At 44.9% G+C, this 22,387-nt stretch overlaps 1 protein-coding gene across 2 annotated transcripts in view; it reads right to left on the minus strand.

The window, feature by feature from the left end:
• The window catches only part of col18a1a (collagen type XVIII alpha 1 chain a), a 65,615-nt gene that overhangs the window by 8,533 nt on the left and 34,695 nt on the right, over window positions 1-22,387 (minus strand). For both annotated transcript variants that reach the window (XM_028990883.1, XM_028990882.1), the window contains 23 exons: window positions 16,286-16,827; window positions 14,848-14,931; window positions 14,331-14,381; window positions 8,469-8,523; window positions 7,709-7,753; window positions 6,784-6,911; window positions 6,673-6,699; window positions 5,971-6,177; window positions 5,517-5,543; window positions 5,362-5,424; window positions 5,189-5,272; window positions 4,021-4,071; window positions 3,242-3,367; window positions 3,108-3,170; window positions 2,959-3,003; window positions 1,618-1,749; window positions 1,468-1,530; window positions 1,362-1,388; window positions 1,174-1,272; window positions 1,038-1,073; window positions 819-902; window positions 599-625; window positions 101-160 (listed from right to left, as the gene is read on the minus strand). In XM_028990883.1, coding sequence (XP_028846716.1) covers window positions 101-160; window positions 599-625; window positions 819-902; window positions 1,038-1,073; window positions 1,174-1,272; window positions 1,362-1,388; window positions 1,468-1,530; window positions 1,618-1,749; window positions 2,959-3,003; window positions 3,108-3,170; window positions 3,242-3,367; window positions 4,021-4,071; window positions 5,189-5,272; window positions 5,362-5,424; window positions 5,517-5,543; window positions 5,971-6,177; window positions 6,673-6,699; window positions 6,784-6,911; window positions 7,709-7,753; window positions 8,469-8,523; window positions 14,331-14,381; window positions 14,848-14,931; window positions 16,286-16,827 — 2,126 coding nt within the window. The remainder of the gene's footprint in view (window positions 1-100; window positions 161-598; window positions 626-818; window positions 903-1,037; window positions 1,074-1,173; window positions 1,273-1,361; window positions 1,389-1,467; window positions 1,531-1,617; window positions 1,750-2,958; window positions 3,004-3,107; window positions 3,171-3,241; window positions 3,368-4,020; window positions 4,072-5,188; window positions 5,273-5,361; window positions 5,425-5,516; window positions 5,544-5,970; window positions 6,178-6,672; window positions 6,700-6,783; window positions 6,912-7,708; window positions 7,754-8,468; window positions 8,524-14,330; window positions 14,382-14,847; window positions 14,932-16,285; window positions 16,828-22,387) is intronic.

Genomic DNA, 22,387 nt, shown 5'->3' on the forward strand with positions numbered 1-22,387 from the left:
GTTTCACTGTTTTATTTGTGTTTATTAATAAATCCCTCTCTCGCCGTCGTGACAATGTGTGAAGAAAATGCCATTTGATTAAAAGCAGATTGTGTCCAACCTTCACAGAGATGCCTGGATAGCCTTGGTCTCCTCTGTCACCCTTAGGTCCCATAGCGCCCTTTTGAGACCAAAAGCAAGTATTTACACATTTGAATACAATGTGCACATTGCTGTGGAAAATCAAAAAATATCAAACCATATGCAGTAAATAATAACTTCTTTACATACTAGAAATCCTGGTTGAGCTAGAAAGCCATGTCCACCCCCAAAGAAACATTAAATGTGTTTGTAAATGGGTGTCATACAAATATATCTCGTATCTATCCTGCCTGTTTCTGCAGCTACTGCATCGTATAAAATAATAATAATAAAAACAATCTGCCTTTGGTGATAAATCATAGGTATGAAACATTGGTGGGCATAAGTTGGCCAATCATCACACAATTTCAGCCAAAAGGTTTATAATCATCAGAGGGGCACAGTAGGAAGTCAAACAAGCTCTCAACCCATCAAGACACTAGACACAGTCAGGCAAAAGATAATGCAATCAACCTACCTGAGTTTCACCAAAATATCCATCACGCTGCAAAGGAAATTATTGAAGTAAATGACCATTACGCAATGGTGAAATATATTGTCACTATAGGTAGTGAAATATATTGTCACTATGTGTGGTATTAGCATGTTTGCCAATGTCACATCAACTGTTCACATCAAGTGCTATCTTGCTTCATGTCACTGACTAAACGGACTAAATAGTATGGCATCTTACTTACTGGGGATTGGTAGATGATCTGGCCTGGTTGACCAGGAGGACCTGGTGGACCTGGGAGACTGGTCCCATCCCGGCCAGGATCTCCCTAGCAGGAAACAACAAAAAGATGCACAACATGATAAATGCACATCATGATTAGATAATGTCATCAGATCTCAATATAGAGAACCAAATTTAAAACCATAACTGGTTCTGCTATCAGTCCAGTGAACATCCATACCCTTTCGCCTTTTTCTCCTCTGTCACCCTTTGGTCCCTGCAAACGAACAAGTAATTTTTAGATAAATGTTTTTTTTTTCTTACCTCAGACCTTTAGAAATGACCAGTATAGTTATGAAGACAAAGTTCTGAGTTACCTGAGGTCCAGGGAACCCATCTAATCCTGGTCTACCATCTTTGCCTTGAGGTCCTTCGCTGCCTTTTGGACCAGGAATACCAGGAAGTCCAGGCAATCCCTGTGAATGTATTGACATGTCTATCATGAATTAATCTGAATATATGAGGAATAATGGATTATAGACAATAGGAATTAAATTACTCTTACTCTTAGACCAGCATTTCCAGTTATTCTCTATAAAAAAAAATTAGAGAATCACATACACATGAAAAGCAGTTCCAAATCAGTTGGATGTTAAACCAAGGACACCAACCTGCCGGCCATCTGTCCCATGTCCTCCATGGTACAGGCCCCCACCAGAAGCCTCCATATCGTCCTATTCAAAGAAAAGAGGAAATGAAGTTTTTCTCCTCAGCATGATTATACAATGATTAACAAATTGCATTTATAGGAAAACACTTACAAAGCCAACATGGTATCCTGGCCCAGGAGGTCCTGGTGGGCCTGGAGGTCCTACAGGTCCCATAGGTCCAGGAAGCCCAGCCAGTCCAGATTCTCCTGGACGACCCTGAGGACCAGGGTGTCCTTGGGCACCCTATTGGTGTTATGATAAATACATAAATTGCGCTGAATTTATATATAGTATTTATTACCGTTATATACATTTTAGTACACTCTAAATTAAACACACTACAGGCTGACTTTAATGTAATGTCCTTAAAACAAGTCCAAATGAGGCTCAGTAGTGTGTGTGGCCTCCACATGCCTGTATGACCTCCCTACATTGCCTGGACATGCTCCTGATGAGGTGGCGGATGGTCTCCTGAGGGTTCTCCTTACAGACTAAAGGACTAAAGAATCCACCAACTCCTGGACAGTCTGTAGTGCAACATTGCGCTGGTGGATGGAGCGAGACATGATGTCCCAGATGTGCTCAATTGGATTCAGGTCTGGGGAACGGGCGGGCCAGTCCATAACATTAATGTCTTGCAGGAACTGCTAAAACACTCCAGCCACATGAGGTCTAGCATGCCGGAGGATGTTGCAGGCAGCATAACATTCTCCACGGCGTCTCCAGGCTCTGTTATGACGGTCACATGTTCTCAGTGTGAACCTTCTTTCATCTGTGAAGAACACAGGGTGCCAGGGGCAAATTTGCCAGTCTTGTAAGTGAAACCCCCACCTGTGGACGTCAGGCCCTCATACCGCTCTTGTGGAGTCTTTTTCTGACCGTTTGTGCAGACACATGCACATTTGTGGCCTGCTGGAGGTCATTTTGAGGACTCTGGCAGTTCTCCTGTTCTTCCTTGCACGGCCCTGCTGCTGCCCTCCTACGGCCTCCTCCATGTCTCCTGATGTACTGGCCTGCCTCCTGGTAGAGCCTCCATGTTCTGGACACTACGCTGACAGACACAGCTAACCTTCTTGCCACAGCTCGCATTGATGTGCCATCCTGGATGAGCTGCACTACCTGAGCCACTTGTGTGACTTTTAAATGACACAATGTAACTCCAATTTCACATGCTGTTGTTTTCACATGCTAGTGGTAGAATGAGATGGAGCCAGCATTCAAAAGTGACCAAAACATCAGCCAGAAAGCATAGGAAGTGAGAAGTGGAGTGTGGTCACCAACTGCAGAACCACGCCTTTATTGGGGATGTCTTGCTAATTGCCTATAATTTCCACCTGTTGTTTATTCCATTTGCACAACAGCATGTGAAATTGGAGTAACATTGTGTCGTTTAAGTGTTCCCTTTAATGAGTAGTATATATTATAACAGTCTTGCCACAATCACAAACTAACCTTTTCTCCCACCGCTCCAGGTAGGCCCAACTCACCATGATCACCCTGTGGAGAAAGTAACATGAGAATAACACATTCAATGTTTTACTGTTGCAAACACCCTACAATGGTGCCTATGCCTTAAACATATACTAATTTACATTTCACACCTTTTCTCCTCTTGGACCTGGAGGTCCAGGAATTCCTGGTGTACCTGACAGGCCAGGAGAGCCCTACAAAGCAAATATTTTTATTTATATAAGCCTGTAAATTTTATAAAACTTAAAGTTAAAGTTAAAGTTACCTGTTTACCAGGAACCCCATCTGGTCCAGGAGGACCTTGGATGACAGAAGAAGAACCAGAGGCTACAGCACTGGAAATACCTGGAGGACCTGGTGGACCTGGTGGACCAGGTAGGCCAGGCAAACCCTGGTCAAATGATGAAAATGTGCATCAATGCCTCATGCAAAATCTGGAACATAGTTAATCGTATCAATCTGAATAACCAGAACGTGCTGGATGATGACTGGGGATGCATGTGACAGTGTATTTCTTGGTGTTGGTCCCAAGCCTGGGTAAATGGGGAGGGTTGCGTAAGGAAGGGCATCCGGCATAAAAATTTTGCCAGGTCATTTGTGCGGACAGCCAGACTGGCTGATGCGCTGTGGTGACCCATAAAGGAAGCACCCGAGGGAAGGAGGAGGTTGGATGATAAATAAATCATTAAGGTTTGTTTTGTCATCATCATAGTAAAGCCTTATCAAGGATCTTCAGTTCTGGCCCTCGTGTCGATTCTAGAATTAATTGAATAATTAAGTGGAATGTTCCGTTAACTGAATCAACGTAAGAGTCTATTATTGAAGTAATTTATCATTATACCTTCCACATGCTTGACAGAACTTGTATACATAATCTGTGTCATCATAAAAAGCCAAAACCAAACATCAATTCTTATTTTGAGATAAATATAGAAAATAGCAAATGTGGTGATTTTTAGCTTCTTTTATCTACTTTAGAGCTTTTTTGAAATGTTATTAATAAATGACATTGGTTACAAATTGTTTACTTTGTGTGGTACTTACTCGAAAACTCTCCATATCTGGAAACCCAGACCCTTCCATATCCACAAATGTCTGCAATAAAAACCAATTAATTGTCAAGAACCAAGGTCAAATCCATCCATCCTCACTGACCACTAATCTATACAAAATTCTTTCATTCAGAACTCTGCTTGAGGACTCTGCTTCAGGACTCTGCATTCAGGACTCTGCATTCAGGACTATGCTTATGTCTGAGTTATAACCTGGGGTGCACGAAGTTAGAATCCTCAGATGCATCTCAAATCAGTGGCAGAATGTCTAGAAATATTGCAGATTTTCAATATTTATCTACAGATTTACAGGGTTTTTTTAGCCATTTTTTCACCATTTTAAGTTGTATTGTTTGCATTGCAAATTCACCTATCCTTGTTGCTAGCTGTAAGAGAACACAATTTAAAATAGCTTTCATGGGATTAGAATCAGTGGCTTAAAGAAAGAGAGTTCATCAGATTGTGACATATCTATACCACTATATCACAATCATTTCTTGAACTGACAAAGAAATGCCAACGTCAACTGGTTCTGAGGGCACATAATAACTTTACTACCAAGTGTCATGGCAGATCCTGCTGCGGCTCTGCACACCTAACAAGATTACCCGGAGCACTGAGTGCAGGCCACGCCCCCTTGAGTGCCTGCACCTGCAGCCCAGTGCTCCAGGTTCTGGTATTGAACTGAACCAAAAAGCACAAAGGGAGACACAACTTGCGCTCAGCCGTTCTTGTTGTGTTTATAGAGTTTCTAAATCAAAGGCATTGTCTTGGGGGGAGCAACTCCCCATCTTAAATGTTTTTGGCCTTATGTTTGTTTTCCAGGTGATGGTGTGGTGTGGAGTGTCCCCGTGTGAGAGTGTCCCTGTTTCCACTACCCCTGTCCCAAAGCTGAGCCCTAGATGTGTATTGGTGTGTGATTTTGAGTTGTTTTTCAAGAGTGTAAATAAATATGTGGAAATAAGATGATATATTGGACGTAAATTCATTATGAATCATTACAATAACTTAAAAAATAAAAAATACAAAAAACAAATCTGCATTGCAGTCCTCTGAATCAAATTGTGTAATGCAAAGAGATAAATGACACTTCATAATTTCAGTGGGTTCAGTGACCTTCCTAAAATAATATTACTCAACTGATAGGAAAGAAAACTCACTGGTCTGTCAGAGCGAGATGGGCCTGGTGGTCCAGGAAGCCCTGGTGGCCCACGTGGACCTGGTTGACCTTCACCACGTCCACCCTAAAAGAGTGACCAAGAGTAACTGTTACCAGATCTGAATGCCAAAGATCTCCAAAAAATCTCCACCATTAGTTCGACGCTAAACATGCCTTCTCTCCTTTAAGTCCAGGGTCTCCTGGGGTTCCAGGAAATCCACGGGGGCCAGCAGGTCCCTGAGAAAGCATCAGAGAGAAAAGGTCAGGCAACAAGACAATTAGCAGTCTAAATGCATTAAGCATTACATGCATGGAGTCAAAGAACTTACAGATTTCCCATCTTCACCTGGATCACCCTATAAAAGAAATGAAAGGAAAATAATAAACTTAGAACATAATGGAATTAATTCAGTATTTTATGATCATCTTTTCTTTTTTTTGTTTTGGTATTTGACCGGAACAGATTTTTTTCAGATTCAAATAAAAAATAAAAAATAAACACATTTGCATCTCTATTGCAATTATTTGTTATTATTCAACACGTAATTGAGAGATTCTGAATTATTACTGCAATCATCTTGTTACCTTGTATTCATGCCTGCATTACATTTGGGAACTTTTTTAAGCATTTATCCCAGAAATATACTATAAAGAGATTTGTTACAGCTTAAGTTATTATGATTTTGACTTCTTGTCTTAACTTCAGCTTTCTGAATGCCTTTACTAGGCTGATCTTTATTAAAACCTTTAGGCAAAGTGAGTCAATGTACTGCTACTACTGACTGGCTCTCCATCTGTTCCAGCAGGACCAGCTGGTCCTGGGGACCCTTGTGGTCCTGGTGGTCCTCGAGGTCCTGGCACCCTCTGCACCAATGACCCATCCCCACGTTCCACAAACTCGGATTCAGGTCCTGGGGGACCAGGTGGCCCTGGTGGCCCGGGTGGGCCAATGTCACCTTTAGAACCAGGATAACCAAAGCCTGCACTGCCCTGTTGAGATGTAACAGTTAACACAAATAAAACACAAATTCAATGTTTTACACCAGTTTTAAACCTTCATCAGCACTGCTTAAGGGTTGTATAAATGGCGGATCACTATGGAAATATCTTAATGCTACTAGCTCTCAATCCAGCAGCCAAGAGTATCAATTTAACCATAAGAACACATTGCTGCTTTTGTGTCATCAAACCTGGAAAACATTTGCATCAATCATTCATAATGTGTGCAGTGCTGCAGGGGTTAATTAGAGGTCCACCGTTGTTTCTTTAGAAACTTTTTCTCTTTACAAACATGAATAATTAAAGCTATTTATCTATAAAGCATTGTTCAGACTGCCACGCCCTGGGTCTGAACAATGTAGGAGTTGAATGGGAAGATTGCTGCTCGGATGCACTCGGAACTGCTTTGCACTTTGTGTATGATAGAGCAATATATTAATAACACAAAATAACTAACAGATGGAAATGTAAAAATATTTAACATACCTTCATTCCTTTTTCTCCTGGTTCACCCTGAAAGATTTCAAATCACAAAACATTCATTTTCATTAATATTACTTATTTATCTCCACTAAGCTTAATTTAAAAACAATGTACCTTTCCACCTCCTGCACCTCCATGGGATCCTAAACTAGACCCAGTGTCTCCTTTAGGTCCTATGGGACCTCTGTCTCCTTTAGGGCCCATGTCGCCCTTATCTCCTTTTTGTCCGCCACCACCTAAAACTAAAGATACCACCAGTCAACAACTGCAAAATCGCCCGGTATTAATCTGCATTTAGTAATATCAAGTATGTATTTCAATCGTTCTTATTATACACCAATCAGCCATACCATCCTGACACCTAATATTAAGTAGCAGCCAAAAGAGCCATGGTTCATGGGGGCATGGATTTCAAAAGACATCAGCAGCAGATCATTTTTGTCCTGATCTGACTGTTAATCTAGCACAAACCAATTTTAATCAACTTTTCTGGAAATCAACTTTTCCAGAACAACATTTCTCAAAACATTACACTGCCTCTGCCGGCTTGGCATCCTGGTGTTGCATTATGTACCAAAAAATCTGATTCAGTAGACCTGGACCCCTTCTTCCATTGCTCTGTGGTCTAGTTCTGAAGCTCTGATGCCCATTCTGTTCCCTTTTGGTAGGACTTGACCACTGCAGACCGTGAACATCCCACAGTAGCTGCAGTTTTGGAGATGCATCACAATTCGGCCCTTTTTGAAGTCGCTCAAATTGCTCTCTATCTTTACCAATGCCAGGTGGCATTTTAATAAGATTCTTAAAGTTATTCAATTCACATGTCATAATGTTAAGGCAGATTAGAATATATCTAAGAATAGAATTACTTTGTTTCTGTATTATACATAAGACTTAAAACCTAAAGATTAAAATTGCACAGTTTCCCATTTATACTCTCTAAGCTTATGACCTAACTTCCACACATAAACTTTAAAAAATCTTAATTTCATTCAATATTTCAGTAAAGATAGAATAATAAATGAAAAATGCTCCCAACCTTGTGATACAGTTTTAGTGTCCTTTGATGAATGTGCAGGAATAACTAAAACAAACCAATAAATAATGTGTTATTAAGGTATTATTGTTGTCATGTCCTTTTAGTACACATGCAACAGTAATAATAAGGCAGGCGCCACTCACCACCACTAGAGGGCACCACACAACAAGCGACTGTGTCAATTAACTCTTAGTGGGCTTTCACTGTATACAAATTTTAACAGGTTCTTTTGAATATTATTACTTCATTAGGTTAATCAAAATTCATCAGTGGGACAACTAAGGCTTAATATACACTAAAGATTATGTCATTGTAAATTCATACATACACTGATGTCCTGTCAGTTGTCATTGTTAGGTTAACCCAACCAAATAAAACAATTCAAACAAACTACTAAACAATAAATCTGCTTTATGATCAGTAGCAACAAATACCATGATGAATCTACACAGCATTCTTTAACGTTAATCTTTAAATGTTGGTAATCAGCCCTGACATGTTGAGCTCAATGAGTAAAACTGTCTGAAAAGAAGGATCAAAGATGGACCTGGAATTACGCAAAAAACACCCCAGACAACCTGGCACAGCACTGAAACCAGATGCCTGAGGCAAGAAACAATGTCTTGTTTTACAAAATGATCAAGCTCATTTACAATAATTAAAGCAACATGGCAGACTATTTTTTCCCACCATGTTGGGTTTGATTTAAATCATTCAAGACAATCATAATCTTGCAGTCGGGTCTGATTATAGGACTTACCTGGCTTCCGGGTTACTGGTGGCTCTGGAATTGGATTTATCTTTGGAGGTGATGTCTGCAGAAAAAAAATATGTTATTATGGATTATATACATGCTTGAGCACAGACTAACAGAATAAAGGGCCGTTACCATTCAGGATTCGGGACCTGCATTTCACTGTTTAGGTAAGCTTAACTCATAGAGATTGTTTCTGCATATGGCTTTTATTGAGCAATTTCAGTCAAACTTTATTAATCTCCTTAGGGCCGTATTTCCGTGCACGTTTCTGTGGCTGGTGAACATAAACATGTACAGAAAATGAACTATTTCATGCATTCTTACACGCAGAGAACTAACAGTGGGAGATTTTTAGAAAGGCAGAAAGCAATTAGCTCTCTGCTTGTTTTTTTTTTTTTTTTGTGTGTTACCCAAAATGAAGCAAAAGCATGCTGACACAGTCAACAGTCACTTGAAAGAAAAAGCCTGCAAAGCATCCCACTCAAACAGCATGTTTCATGCTGCTTCCTCGGGTTTCATGCTGAGACAATAGGGTCTACCTGCAGGCCAATTCCTTCTCCCAGCACCCCAAAATGCTGACAGGGTGCATTTTGTCAGGAGACAATGTGACCTGCTCTGGATTCCAGGTGTAAAGATAGGAACTGTGAGGTAGGGAAGGGCACCAAAATAAGGCCAGGGGTGGTGGAGAGGTGGGGTTCACTGGGTAGTAGCCACTGCTTTGGCTAGTAACCATTGCCACTGCTTTGGAAGCTGAATAGGACAGAGACCATTTATAGCACAAAAACCTTTCAGAGCTGGACAGCGGTGACATTCTCAGCTCATTCTTAACAGATGATAAAACAACTTTTGTTAAGCGGACCGAGTGAGAAAAAGGAGGGCCTGACAGGAGGAATTCCTTGTTGTTGAAAAATTAACCTGGTTCCTTTGTATGCAAACATAGTCACTATTGTTATTTGAGGGGTTCTGTTAAAATGTGGCACTGTAATACATATATTATATATATTTTTGGGAATGCCCTATTCCCTGCTTACCTAGTATCATTACAGCTAATGTTCTGAATCTGTTTCGCGGTAAAATGTGATTGGAATGATCCTGAAATAAAACACCTTGCGCCCAAAGGTGACATGGTGTCAGGATTGCCTGCAGCTGGGCTCCACACCGGAATGCAATCCTGACGCCCCATAAATGCCGGAAGTTTTCGCCCGTTCGGGGTCGCTGGCATTTTCGTGAACTTGATATTGTAACCGCGTAGGTTTTCGTAATTTCAGTTCTGGCAATCGCCACACGCCTACGGGTTTGTTTAAGTTCTTTATTTACGTTAAACTGTTTTCGGCCACCGCGCCGCTGTTTATTTGTATTTCTTTATTGTTTGTATTAATAAAACCCCCTTCCCAGAATGTCAAACCTCTGCGCTTCCTTCCCTCGTAAGTCCGTAGTCGTGACAGAATGCCAGCGACCCACCCAAAAGCGCAGAGGTAGAAAGCAGAGGAGAAGAAACGCCGCGAAGGACGCAGCCGGGCGCGGCGAACGCGGACGCCAGGGGAGAGACGCGCCGCCCGTTCTGGTCGAGCGTTTTCTCCCCGAGAAGCCGTGGTACGCGGCGCCGCGTGATGACGTCACCCCCGGGAAACTCCGCGAAACCCGGAAGCGACAACGTCGGCGGGTGAGTGGGCGGAGCGAGGACGTTGGCGTCGGCAGCAGCGAGGAAGTGACGTGGGCAGCGAGCGCAGAAGATGCGACCCCCACAATCTTCGCCATGTCGAGCCAAGAACTCTGCGCTCTGCTGGCCAGGCTCCCCGTGGACTGGGACGACACGGACGACGACGAGAGCACGGGAGACGAGAGTTGGGCTCCGCCCATCGCGCCAGTCTGCGATCGTCGCAAGGTCCGTGGGGACCCACGTCACTTCCAGGGGGGTGAGAAGCGGCAACAACAACGGCGGCGTTCCTCCAGCGAGGAGGTGGGCAGCCTCCAGCCCGAATGGCCAGAGTACTGCCCATGGGAGCTTATCGCGCCATGGGTCCAGGATGTCCGCAGGGTGGACGACCCTTGGAGTCACCGGTGGGAGGACACGGATGACGAAAGCGATGATGACGTGGATTTTCGGTGGGCGGTCGGTGCCGGGATGGCTCCGCCCAGCGTGCGCGTCCGAGATCATCGCGGCGTCCGTGATGACCCATGTGACTTCCGGGGGTACGAGGTTGACACGGACGACGACCAGGATGACGCCGTTTGGGCAGTCGGTGCCGGGATGGCTCCGCCCATCGCGCCCATCCAGGATCGTCACGAGGTCCGTGGAGACCCACGTCCCTCCCAGCAGTGTGAGGAAAGCTGGTGGAAGAGGGCGACGGGAGGTCGCCAGCCAGCAACTGCGCTGCCGGGACTGCCTCGCAGGGAATCCTCCATTCCTGCTCCAGTCGCCGACCCGCCTTCCCTCTGCCCGGACGTTCCCCAGCAAAATGGCAGCGCAGCACCAGCGTCCACACCTGCTGGAGAAGACGTCCACCCCCCTCCACACCACACACCTACCACCATCTCCAGCGACGTGCCCAGCCCCGTGTGGGACAGCCCAATTGTCCCGGGACCCTTCAGTGGGGCAGCAGACACAGACGAGATCACTACCATCCTCAAGTGTCTGACTGGATCAGCATGGGGCTGGAGCACAACCCTCTGGCAGCAGGGAGAGACAGACAGGAGTTTTCGGGACTTCCAACAGAGACTGAGGGCGGAGTTTGATCGGCCTGAGCCAGGGATCGAACTCTGCCCCTCCACCACATCCAGTGCCAGTCAGGATCCGGGGCAAGAAGACCCAGCACTGGTGGGCGACGAGAAGGTCGCTCCTCCCGAGATCCTGGCTGTGCCCCCTGAGGAGGTCCCGGAGAGCCCAGAGAGGGAGCCAGACGACCCTCTCTTCTGTCTGTCTCTGTCTGTGTGTGTCTGTGTGGCATATGTGTCCGTATGTCGCCCCCACTTCCCCTCTTTGTGTCCACCAGATGGCGACCCAGCCGCGGAGCCGAACCCCAGGGAGGAGGTTCCTGACCCGAATGTGCTGGTCCAAGGCGAGGTGGACAAGCCCCAAGGTACCCCTAAGTCCAGCCGGGGGGGGTGCTCCCCCAAAGAATTTTTTGGGGGGGTGCAGTTCGGGTTGGGGACTCCTCCTGAGGGGAGGGGAGGTGGGGAAGCGATGGAGCTGGGTCCTCCGGTAGCCAGTGAGGAGGGCGGGCCAGGCATGGGCCTGCGTCTGCCTCCAGAGGGGTGGAGCGCCATAGAGCCCCCGGGTAGGCATGAGGACCCAGCTGGGACAGGCAGGAAGAGGGCCTGCTTGTCCCAACGGACGCAGAAGGGGCTAGCCGGATGGTCTGGCAATGCCCCCCCCTTGGCACCAGGGCCGTGCAGCGAGAGGGGCTGCATAGTCCCAGAAGGCACCAGCCTGGGGTGCCTGGAACAGTCGCCAGAGGCTCTGGGACAATCTCCCTGCGCGGTGCAGGGGGTGACACAAGACGTGTCAGAGGGGACATGTGGAGACAGGGCCCACACGTACCCAGATGGATCGGCCCTGATTATTGTGTGCAGGTACGGGAGTCCGGGGCCGCCATGCGGGACCACGCCGGGGAGCCAGGCCGAGGGTCCGGGGCCGCCATGCGGGACCACGCCGGGGAGCCAGGCCGAGGGTCCGGGGCCGCCATGCGGGACCACGCCGGGGAGCCAGGCCGAGGGTCCGGGGCCGCCAAGCGGGACCACGCCGGGGAGCCAGGCCGAGGGTCCGGGGCCGCCAAGCGGGACCACGCCGGGGAGCCAGGCCGAGGGTCCGGGGCCGCCAAGCGGGACCACGCCGGGGAGCCAGGCCGAGGGTCCGGGGCCGCCAAGGGACCACGCCGGGGAGCAGGCCGAGGGTCAGGGGAAGAAGACGGAAAGAAGGGGAAAGGAAGAGGGGAAGGGGAAGAAAAGAAGGAAAAGAAGGGGAGAAGAAAGAGGGAACAGGGGAAGAACGATGAAAGAGGGGAGACAGAAGAGGACGGGAGAAAGCAGACAGAGGGGGGGGAGCCAGAGAGGACGGGCCGCCACGTGACACGCCGGGGAGCAGCCGAGGGACCGGGGCCGCCACGCTGACCACGCCGGGGAGCCAGCCCGAGGGACGCCTGACCACGCCGGGGAGCCAGCCCGAGGGACCGGGGCCGCCACGCCTGACCACGCCGGGGAGCCAGCCCGAGGGACCGGGGCCGCCACGCCTGACCACGCCGGGGAGCAGCCCGAGGGACCGGGGCCGCCACGCCTGACCACGCCGGGGAGCCAGCCCGAGGGACCGGGGCCGCCACGCCTGACCACGCCGGGGAGCCAGCCCGAGGGACCGGGGCCGCCACGCCTGACCACGCCGGGGAGCCAGCCCGAAGGACCGGGTCCTCCAAGGGGAGGATACAGCAGGGCAGGAGCCCTGTGGTTGCCGCCGTCCGCCCCGCCGCCTCCACTGATGGTACTGTTGGGGCTCCGAGGACGTAGCCCTTGGAGGGGGGGCTCTGTCAGGATTGCCTGCAGCTGGGCTCCACACCGGAATGCAATCCTGACGCCCCATAAATGCCGGAAGTTTTCGCCCGTTCGGGGTCGCTGGCATTTTCGTGAACTTGATATTGTAACCGCGTAGGTTTTCGTAATTTCAGTTCTGGCAATCGCCACACGCCTACGGGTTTGTTTAAGTTCTTTATTTACGTTAAACTGTTTTCGGCCACCGCGCCGCTGTTTATTTGTATTTCTTTATTGTTTGTATTAATAAAACCCCCTTCCCAGAATGTCAAACCTCTGCGCTTCCTTCCCTCGTAAGTCCGTAGTCGTGACACATGGCTTGTACCATATTACTACTATCTTTCAAAGCTGATGTGAATTCTACATTATTCGTATGATTTCACAGCTAGTCATTAAATTAAATGTAGTCAGGCAGGCATGCAAGATCCCTGCTTTTACTGTGATACAAGACTGAGTGGGAATGAGCATTTGCTATCCAGCCATGGTGATTTTACCTAAAAGGGGGCTTATGACTCACAGACAACGTCTCTCTTGAGCGCTCACATGCCATATCGTCACGTCCCGTAACTACAGAGTACAGCAGGGAACCGTAACAAGGTTAGCAATATGTTTACTCCGCTGTCATGAGCTACGAATTTTACCTTTTTCTCCAAAGATTAGATTTTATGCATTTACATGCTGTTTTGAGTCTCTCTCTCTCTCTCTAGGCTATGTTTTCACCAAAAATTGCATCAAACCTTTTGAGTTCCAGGGTAGGAAAATCTCAATCAATCTTACATTAATACCTCTCTTTGGGCACTGGAAACTTTGTCTTAGAGTATGTCTGGAAAATGCCGATGCTGCAGCATTTTGTCTTTCCCTTTCTTGTCCAAACTTGCAGTTTGTCTGTAGGATCTGCTACAGTGCAAGGGCTTGGTGTGAAATCGACGGGCCTCGCCAGCCAAAAGCCGGGTGCCAGCTGTTAAAAATATGTTTTAAGAGCCTTACGTAGCGTTAATAAATACTTGTCAGCGGAAGGTGAGCCCCTCCATTACAAGCCCTCCTTAAAAGCAGGCAGGGACAGGTCGATCATGGGCCTACTGATTTTCAAACAAGCCATGTAAAGAGTGGCCCCGAGTCCCCTTCCAGGCATTCTGAGCCTCAGAAACCAGGCGGAATAACAAAACAGCGACCCCAAAGAAACACCTGGTTTCCCACACTACTGTAATTGTGCCGACGTGCACAAACAAAGGCACTGAGGCCCTGCAAATTTTTACCGTTCGACGGAATTCAAAATTCCGTAAACGTGTAGACGGACTCAATTAATAGAGGATTCAGTGCTGCCACTGATCTACATGGACAAAGTACCGGAGCCGAAAGTCTTCTCTCTTCGTAGCCGCTTCCAAAGTCACCAGATGTCTGTGGAGAAAGTGAGAGGGAATGAGAGACCGGGGCCGGGAGTCGGTACCACACCTTGCCGCACACTCAGACATTCACAGTGAGTCACCTTTTAACGCTGAATGATCAGCACATGCCAGAGGGGCTGCTGCTGGTGTAGATCTCTTTTCCTGATACCATGTAGCTTACCTAACCGATGACCTGACTGGAGGGTTTGGCATTCTTTAAAGCTCTATACATGCTCAGAATTCTACGCGAACCTAGCCATGGGGTCAAATTGTAAAACGACCTTTGACCTGGGCTTATCTTCCCACTATGAATGTCAGACAGAAATGAATTGTTACTGGCACCAGTTCTTACATCTGAAAATTGACAAGTGTAAAAACTGTAATTTTCTTACTGATTCTAGTGCCATCTGCCATTGTTTTATTTGAAAAGAGGAAGACAAATCTGACCCTGCTTGTGAGAGGAGGTGGACATTACTCACAGCATCTGAATCATCTTCATCCTCCTCACAGAGACGTTCCGCAGCCCGGGGGTTTCCCACAACCCTTAGTTCCCCAATGACACCCTGCAACAAACATATAGACACAGTTGAGTGCTGGGGACATTGCATCATTCCAAGGACATCTGAATAGTCTTTATGTCTTAGCCTGGACCTAGTCAGATATAGACAATCTTTGTGAGGTAATTTTCTTTCTTCAGATGTCTGACACTTCAAAGTCAGTTCTGTGATGTTGGTACAGCGTCATGGGTTTTGACTCTGAAGATTTATCAGTTACCAGCAAAACAGTAGCAGCATTCACGTTTTAAAAATATCATGCACTGACCACAGCACACATTTATTATTACTTTTCTGCCATGATGCCAAAACTCCACACTTTTATTCAATATAGAAGAATGAGGTTCACATTTTCAGTGTCTCTTACTTATCAGTTACTTTAAGCAAAAAGCAATTGCCATTATTAAGGTACAATATAATGGACCATTACAACTGTTATGGTAATAACTTTTTCATGATTGGGTGTAAGGACACTACTACCATGGGTTCTGGGTGGTTAAGAAGAAAACGTCTTACAGAATGCGTGCAATAAACTATTCCCAGCCCTCCTGTTCTGCACATCTTTTGTTTGCCCATCCCTTCTTGCATTCTTGCAGGACAAACCCTATCACTATGGCACTGAAGAGGTTTATAAAAGCAATGGTGTGGCTAGCATGAGAAAAGTGAGACCATAAAACTTTTTTTCAGACTCCTGTCTTTAGTTTCAGGAAAATAAAACATCACAAAAAAGACAGAAATAAAAGGGGAATTTCAGTATTGCTATGCAATACCACATAAATGTAATATTGTAATATTATTGTTCGAAGTACATTTCTTAGTTATCTCAGTCCTTGAATAAAATATGAAACACTGTTTATAGTGAACTGATAAGCATCAACAACCTCTACTATCATGTTTAAATAACATTCACTTAATATTTTTACTTGTATTATTTTTAACAAAATAAATAATAGCTAATCATTAATCAGTACTTAACATCAGTGGTAAACATACTTACCAACATTAATACAATTAAAAAGCATATAAATAAACACAAATGGCTAGATGGTTAAAAAGGCTTTGTGACTTATTATGAAGCACCACTTGATTCAGCAAAAAAATAAGGGCATCTTTTATTTTTGCCAATTTTATACCTCCAGTGGGTCAGAGGGCAGCTGTCTGCATGATCAGAGTGGGTAGAGGGGCCACTTGCTGGATTTACAAGAGCTGGCAGCCACTAATTGCCCCCCTCTGACAGCCAGAGAGATTGGCTCCTGACGCCAGTTGACATTGTGTGGCCTTTGTAAGATTCCTTAAACTTGCTCAGATGAACCAAATTACTGTCCCTTTTCAGCTGACTACACACAGTGTGTGTAAGACGTACCAGGAATTTGTCAGGATCTGCACCTCCCGCCTGAGCAACAAAGATGCCGGCCTCTTTCTCCAGCTCCATCTCGTCTGGCGAGCGCTCAAATCTCATGGCCTGCGGGTCAGAGTCACAGTTGAGGTAGAGCGTGACCTGGTCATCCAGCACGCTGATGGCGAAGCGGGTCCAGGTGTCGAGCAGGGAGGGGACAGTGAAGCTGGCCGCCTCGTATGAGCTCTGTGAGTCGGGCTCCGTGTAGTACAAGATGATCCTCTGCTTCCCGTCCACCGCCGCCGACAGCTTCACACCTACGTACATGATCTGCTGTGCCTGGTCTGTGATGGAAAAGATGGTGCCGGCCTTACTGGAGGTGGGCTTCAGGTTGAAAATCAGGGAGAAGTCGCGGTAGAAGGGGTTGGGAAGGTGAGCCAGGGCCAGCTGGCCGGTGTTAGAGTCAGGCCCAAACTCATAGGCGAGGCTGCTATCAGGGCTGTAGACTAAGGTGATTTCTTCAGGTGGAGGATCTCCAATCAGCTGCTGTAATGAAACTCCATTTTCTTCTGTGAAGGAACAGGATAGGACACAAGTTAGATCAGAGGTCACAAATTGAAAGGAAAACAATGGGGAGTTAGGGGGCACAACAAGACCTGGTTATAGGATAATTTTGACAAGAAGAAACATGTAAGTTTGTGTAAAGTGAAAAGGTGAAACAACTATACACGTTTGTGTGCAAATTTCACAAGCCAAAGTGAAGGGCCCATTATATGGACAAATTGCTATTTAGATGCAGAAATACTTCACAAACAGACAGTGCTACGTATTAATATCAGGCTATATCATTACACCTCTATGCCTACTTTCATAGCGGTGGTCGTACTCTAGTGGGTAACACTCACACTCACCTATGAACCAAAAGACCACAAAGTCACAGGTTACTACCATTGTGTCCCTGAGTGTCTCCAGGGGGACTGTCCCAGAAACAAATGATTGTAAGTCGCTCGGGATAAGTGAGTCTGTAAATGTACTTAAAGGTTTAATTTATTGTGTATAAATTAAACTTTTAATTTTTGAATTAAGACTACGCACTGGAATTATGGGAGGGTCTTGCATTAAGACTTCCAGATTAATTGCAAGCATTAACACTAATTGTTTGCTTTTTTGTAAACTTTCCAGCAGTGTGACCTGTGTGCTGCTATACACATGGGAACTAATTCATCTTAGACCCAACATTACTCATTAACATCAGTTTACAATAATCAATCTTGACAAAATGAGAAATGCCACACCCCCCCAACAGCTTTAAGATACTTCTGGGATAATAAATCGTGCACTTCAGCCTCTTTAGACTGCCGCAATCAGTTGTCACAGAATGGCATCGCATCCATCACCCAGCCTGCTGATACAGATTAAGTCGGTCTGGGGAAATGCGCTGGCGCAACTCAGGATCTGCAGCTGTACAGGCGGGATCCTGCTGCTGTCACCAGGGTGACCGTGCAGGGTCAGCATGTAATTTAGAGGGATTCAGAAATAACCGCGTGGACAGAGGGCTGAGTGTCTGTTTTGCCAAAAACGCACCCAAAAAGTTTCCACAACATGTTTCTCACTTCAATTTTTGGTATCATTCTTTAGTGCACAAAATGAGTAAATGAGATATATAATAATGATATATATATATATATATATATAAAAAAAAAAAAAAAAAACAGCAGGGATCTTAACCACTGCAGAATGTCCTCCTTCGTACACAAAAATTAAGAGTTTTGAAATGGTTCCAGGTGCCTAATGAGCACAGCCTCTTATTTTTTTCTTCTTTTTTCCCCCCCAAAGCCCAGGGTTCAAGGCCCTGTGGTACCCTTCCAACAGTTCATCATCAGGATTTACAGATGGTGCTTTTGCTGCAAGTAAAAACACACGAGGCTGCCCATGTAGGCCGGCACTCATGGACATCTTGTGATCCCTAGACCGAAAGAAAATAAACTGTCTGCAGTGACACTACAGGGGGTGGAGTTCTTACATAAACAGAAAGGGTCACACAGACTACAAAACTCCGACCAAATAGCACAACTTAATTCATTTACCCTGAATAAACATATAAAATTGATTTATATATCATATTCACTAGAATTACATATTATATAGTATTGATGACTGCAAGAACTGAAAAGTTCTTCATGGAAAAGATCATTTACATGCTTTTCATACATTTTTGTATTTTATATTATCCATTAATCCTTGATAATATTCTAGAAATGTGACATAGTAATGCGTGATGACTTTTCACAGCACCGACTGAAGTTAAAAAGACAAACCATCATGCAATGCGTCAAGACCAGCCAGTGAACATACAGTGTGTGAAGAACTGAAATTCAACCGCATCATTTTAATATGCTAGAGGTGTGTTTTGACTGTCAACATTGCTTGTTGTTGGCAGCATATGTGTGTATATATATATATATATATACACACACACACACACACACACACACACATTGTTATATTGTATCGTATAATTGTATAATCGTATAATTGATACATTGCGATGCAGGCGTGGACGATTCTGCATTGATACATATCAATATCATAATGACGCTGCTTGCTGATTTTCTGATGGCGGCATAAAAATTCTCGTTAAAATGTAGTGCTGGTTTGCGTTCAGTCTGCCCTCACCCGATGCCTTGGATATCTGAACCAGGCATTTTTCTGCTGTTTGTGGCGTCAGGTGAGCACGGACTGAATGCAGAAAGTTTTCTGTGTACACATGGGTGAACAAGACTTAACTATTGTATTCGAAATTTATGGGATGCATCGTTATAATCAAGGCAAATAGTGAGACCAGTGACGGTTCACACCTCTAATAATTACACCTCATTATTTCAGTTAACAAACTGAAAAGAAGGTCAGTAGTTATCACATTATAAGCACCAATGTATTGGATATCACATCAGATTATCATATGTAATTGCAAAAGGTTTCATAACCAACTTTTTGCAATGTTTTTTTTTGCAAACATTTTTTCATTGGACTCAATGCAATTTTTCAGGTTAACTTTTGTTTTCTTTTGTTAGACTTGTAAATGGTTAACCAACAATCTGGTTAACATAAAGTTCTTTATTTGAAGCATAAATCTACAGGAAAGGTAACTTACTGAGAATATGTTGGTGCTTAAGGTGCTTCACTGAGCTCATACTAAAACTAAATTAAATAAAAAGCAAATCTAAATTAAAAGTGCAACTGTTTTAGGCGCTTGAACATGATTATCATCTCAACCGGATATGTTTTCTGCTTTTTGTACAGTTATGTTGACAGGCATCCACAGCCCTAACCATGGCTGCATCCACTCTGTCTATCTGACGGGTCCAGGCATTTAAAAAGCATAAGTGGGGTAGTGGTGGCCTAGTAGGTAAGGAAATTGAACCGAAATCAGAAGGTTGCCAGTTCGAAACACAAAACACACACTGCTCCCCGGGAGCCTGTCATGGCTCCCCACTGCTCACTAAGGGTGACGGTAAAAATCATTGGGCACGTTTTGCTGTGCTGCAGTGTTTCACAATGACAATCACTTCACTTTCACTTCTCAAGCTTTTCGATTTTCGGCTCCAGTGGACTGGGACAATTTGTGTCTCATAAAAGCTCCCCATAAACGGCCTTCTGATAATGAATCTGAAAATTAGATTTCCAAAAGAAAGCTCTATTAAGATCTGCGTAGGCTTTTTTTGAAAAAAAAAAAAAAAAAACCTAATTGGTACAAGAGGAAAAACAAAACAAAAACAGCCAGTAACAGATCGCCAAGGTGACCACAGCAAGGTTGTGGTCAAAAGCCCAAGTCCACAGACCACAGGGTGGGATATACAGACTTCGGAGTTTTCACCAGAGGGATCTTAAGCCCCTGAATGATTTTTTTAGGGGAAGTAGTAAACTTGAACGGCAAAGTCCAGATGTTGGTCAGGAATTGGACATTGTCAGACGAGCACTCTCCAGGGTGCTGTGCATGCTGTCACACCCAGACAAGGGTCTGCTGGAAAAAAAAACAGTGACCGAGTCGACCAGCATGCTGGTATTAATGGTGACCAATGTTTATTATGCTATCTATAGGGTATATGGCAGCTTCTCCAATTGCCTATTTAACGTGTTTTATAATCCAGTACAGGCAGACTGTGGAAGCTGTGGGAGGATAATGGCTTCCCCGGCATGTTAAAACTGAGAGGTGGTAATGAGAGGGAATGAGGGGCTCGTTATCAGTTCAGAGCATGGCTTCTCTCTTAGCTTTTCTCCATCTCTGAAAAGTCACTCTTGATTGCTATCGCTCTTTTAATAACCTTTCATCTGATTTGTTACAGAGGTCTGCCAGCCTGCTAAAACTCATGTTTTTACCCTGATATCATGCTGATCTGCCCATTGGGTTTACAGTCATCCAGTATAACCCATCATTTATAGCATAACCCACATATTACACAAATCCATGAATGTGCTCCTGTTTCCAGTTTTGCAGAAACAGACGTTTGAACAGGCACTATAGCGAAGGTTCGACTTGCATGTGTATTAAAACCATATAATACACAGGCTGTTCTGGTCCATTTCAATCTCAATTTATGAATTAAAGTGCTATCCCTAAAGTAGTTAAATTATTAGAAGCAAGAATTGGCATAAAACTCATGATTTTGAGCCAAATAATCCTATCAGACATTGTTCCATTGTTCCAGCAACTTGTGGCTAAATGTTTATAGTGCAGTTAAAATGCTTTAAAGCAACAATAAATATGTTTTCTATTGAAAATTAATGAACTGAAGCCACTATACAACCCTTTGTTAACATTTTAAATACAAGTCATACAAGTGATATTACTCAACAAACTCAAATTCAACCAAAAATGCGGTGTTGTGTTTAAAGACTTTGTGAATGTGACCAACTGATCCATTTAGCTATAGAAGTTTAGAAATTAGAGGTTAAAAATTAGCACTTAAATTAGAACCTCTGTTCAGCCAAGAGGCTTTCTCTTTCTGTTGTTAACCTCTGACAGCTAAATGGCTCAGTAGAGCCGCTGAGGCGAGGGAAAGGGCTGCCTGTGAATAGGCAGTCAGGGTTTATAGCCCCTGGTTTGTTCTTGTTTTTTATTCTCAGACTGTGAGTGTAAAAGTCATGTCTCCCCCCCGTTTCCCATCGCCTGCTGCGGCGTCTTGAAACACCCGAAGATCACATCTGAAGACCCTGATGTGTAACTTATCAAGCTGCAGTGCAGCGGCATCTTGAGTGTACATTATCCTCAGCCCCCCGCAACACGCACTCGGGGGGCCTCAGAAGTGGGAGGCTAACAGAAACGACAGCTGGGAATTTGTGGATGAAGCCTTTATCTCCAGGCAGTGCAGCAATGTGCAACATCTGGAGGCTCCAAATTATCATGGAGGACTTCAGACCCGGTGGCAATGCTCAGTCACCAACCGACACATCACCTCAGGCCTCCGGACGCCCGTCGCATTCTGTTCTCACTCTGTAACAATGTATGTTCAGACACGTCCTGACAAAAGAAAAAATATCAGAACGTACAGGATCTAATGATTGATGATGTACCAGCTGATCCAAAACATTTTACCAGTAAACTTGAAGGGACTGTTTTGCTTGTTTTATAAGATGCTACCGAGTGATTTAAAAATTCCCCAAATGAAAATTACCTCTATATTTAAATCTGAATCATGACATCAAAATCCTACATCTCACAACGTTTTTTTTTCAGACCCCAAAACTGGGCATGCACGTAAACCTCAGAGACTGTGTCAATTAAATCCTCACCACTCCAGGGATTCACCGGAACGCATTAATTTTCTAACTGAAAACAGGCCAAACAGAGGACAGCCTCAAGGGAAAGTTCTGGTATACTTTACGATTACAGGGGTTCGAGTTTTGAAATCTTTGTTCACTGGCAAGGCAAATCCAGATTCAAATGATTGGACACTGTGACAGCCATACCTTCTCAAACCCAGACCACATGTACAGATCCCATGTCCCCCCTACCCTCCTTTTGTTAGGAAAGGCACACATGGTTGTCATTTGAAGCTGAGCATGGTAAGAAATAATAAGTATATAAATGCTTAATTTGGGCCCCCTAAGAAACATTTTCTTTGGCAG

Source organism: Denticeps clupeoides, chromosome 9, assembly GCF_900700375.1.
Source record: "Denticeps clupeoides chromosome 9, fDenClu1.1, whole genome shotgun sequence".
Lineage (NCBI taxonomy): Eukaryota > Metazoa > Chordata > Actinopteri > Clupeiformes > Denticipitidae > Denticeps > Denticeps clupeoides.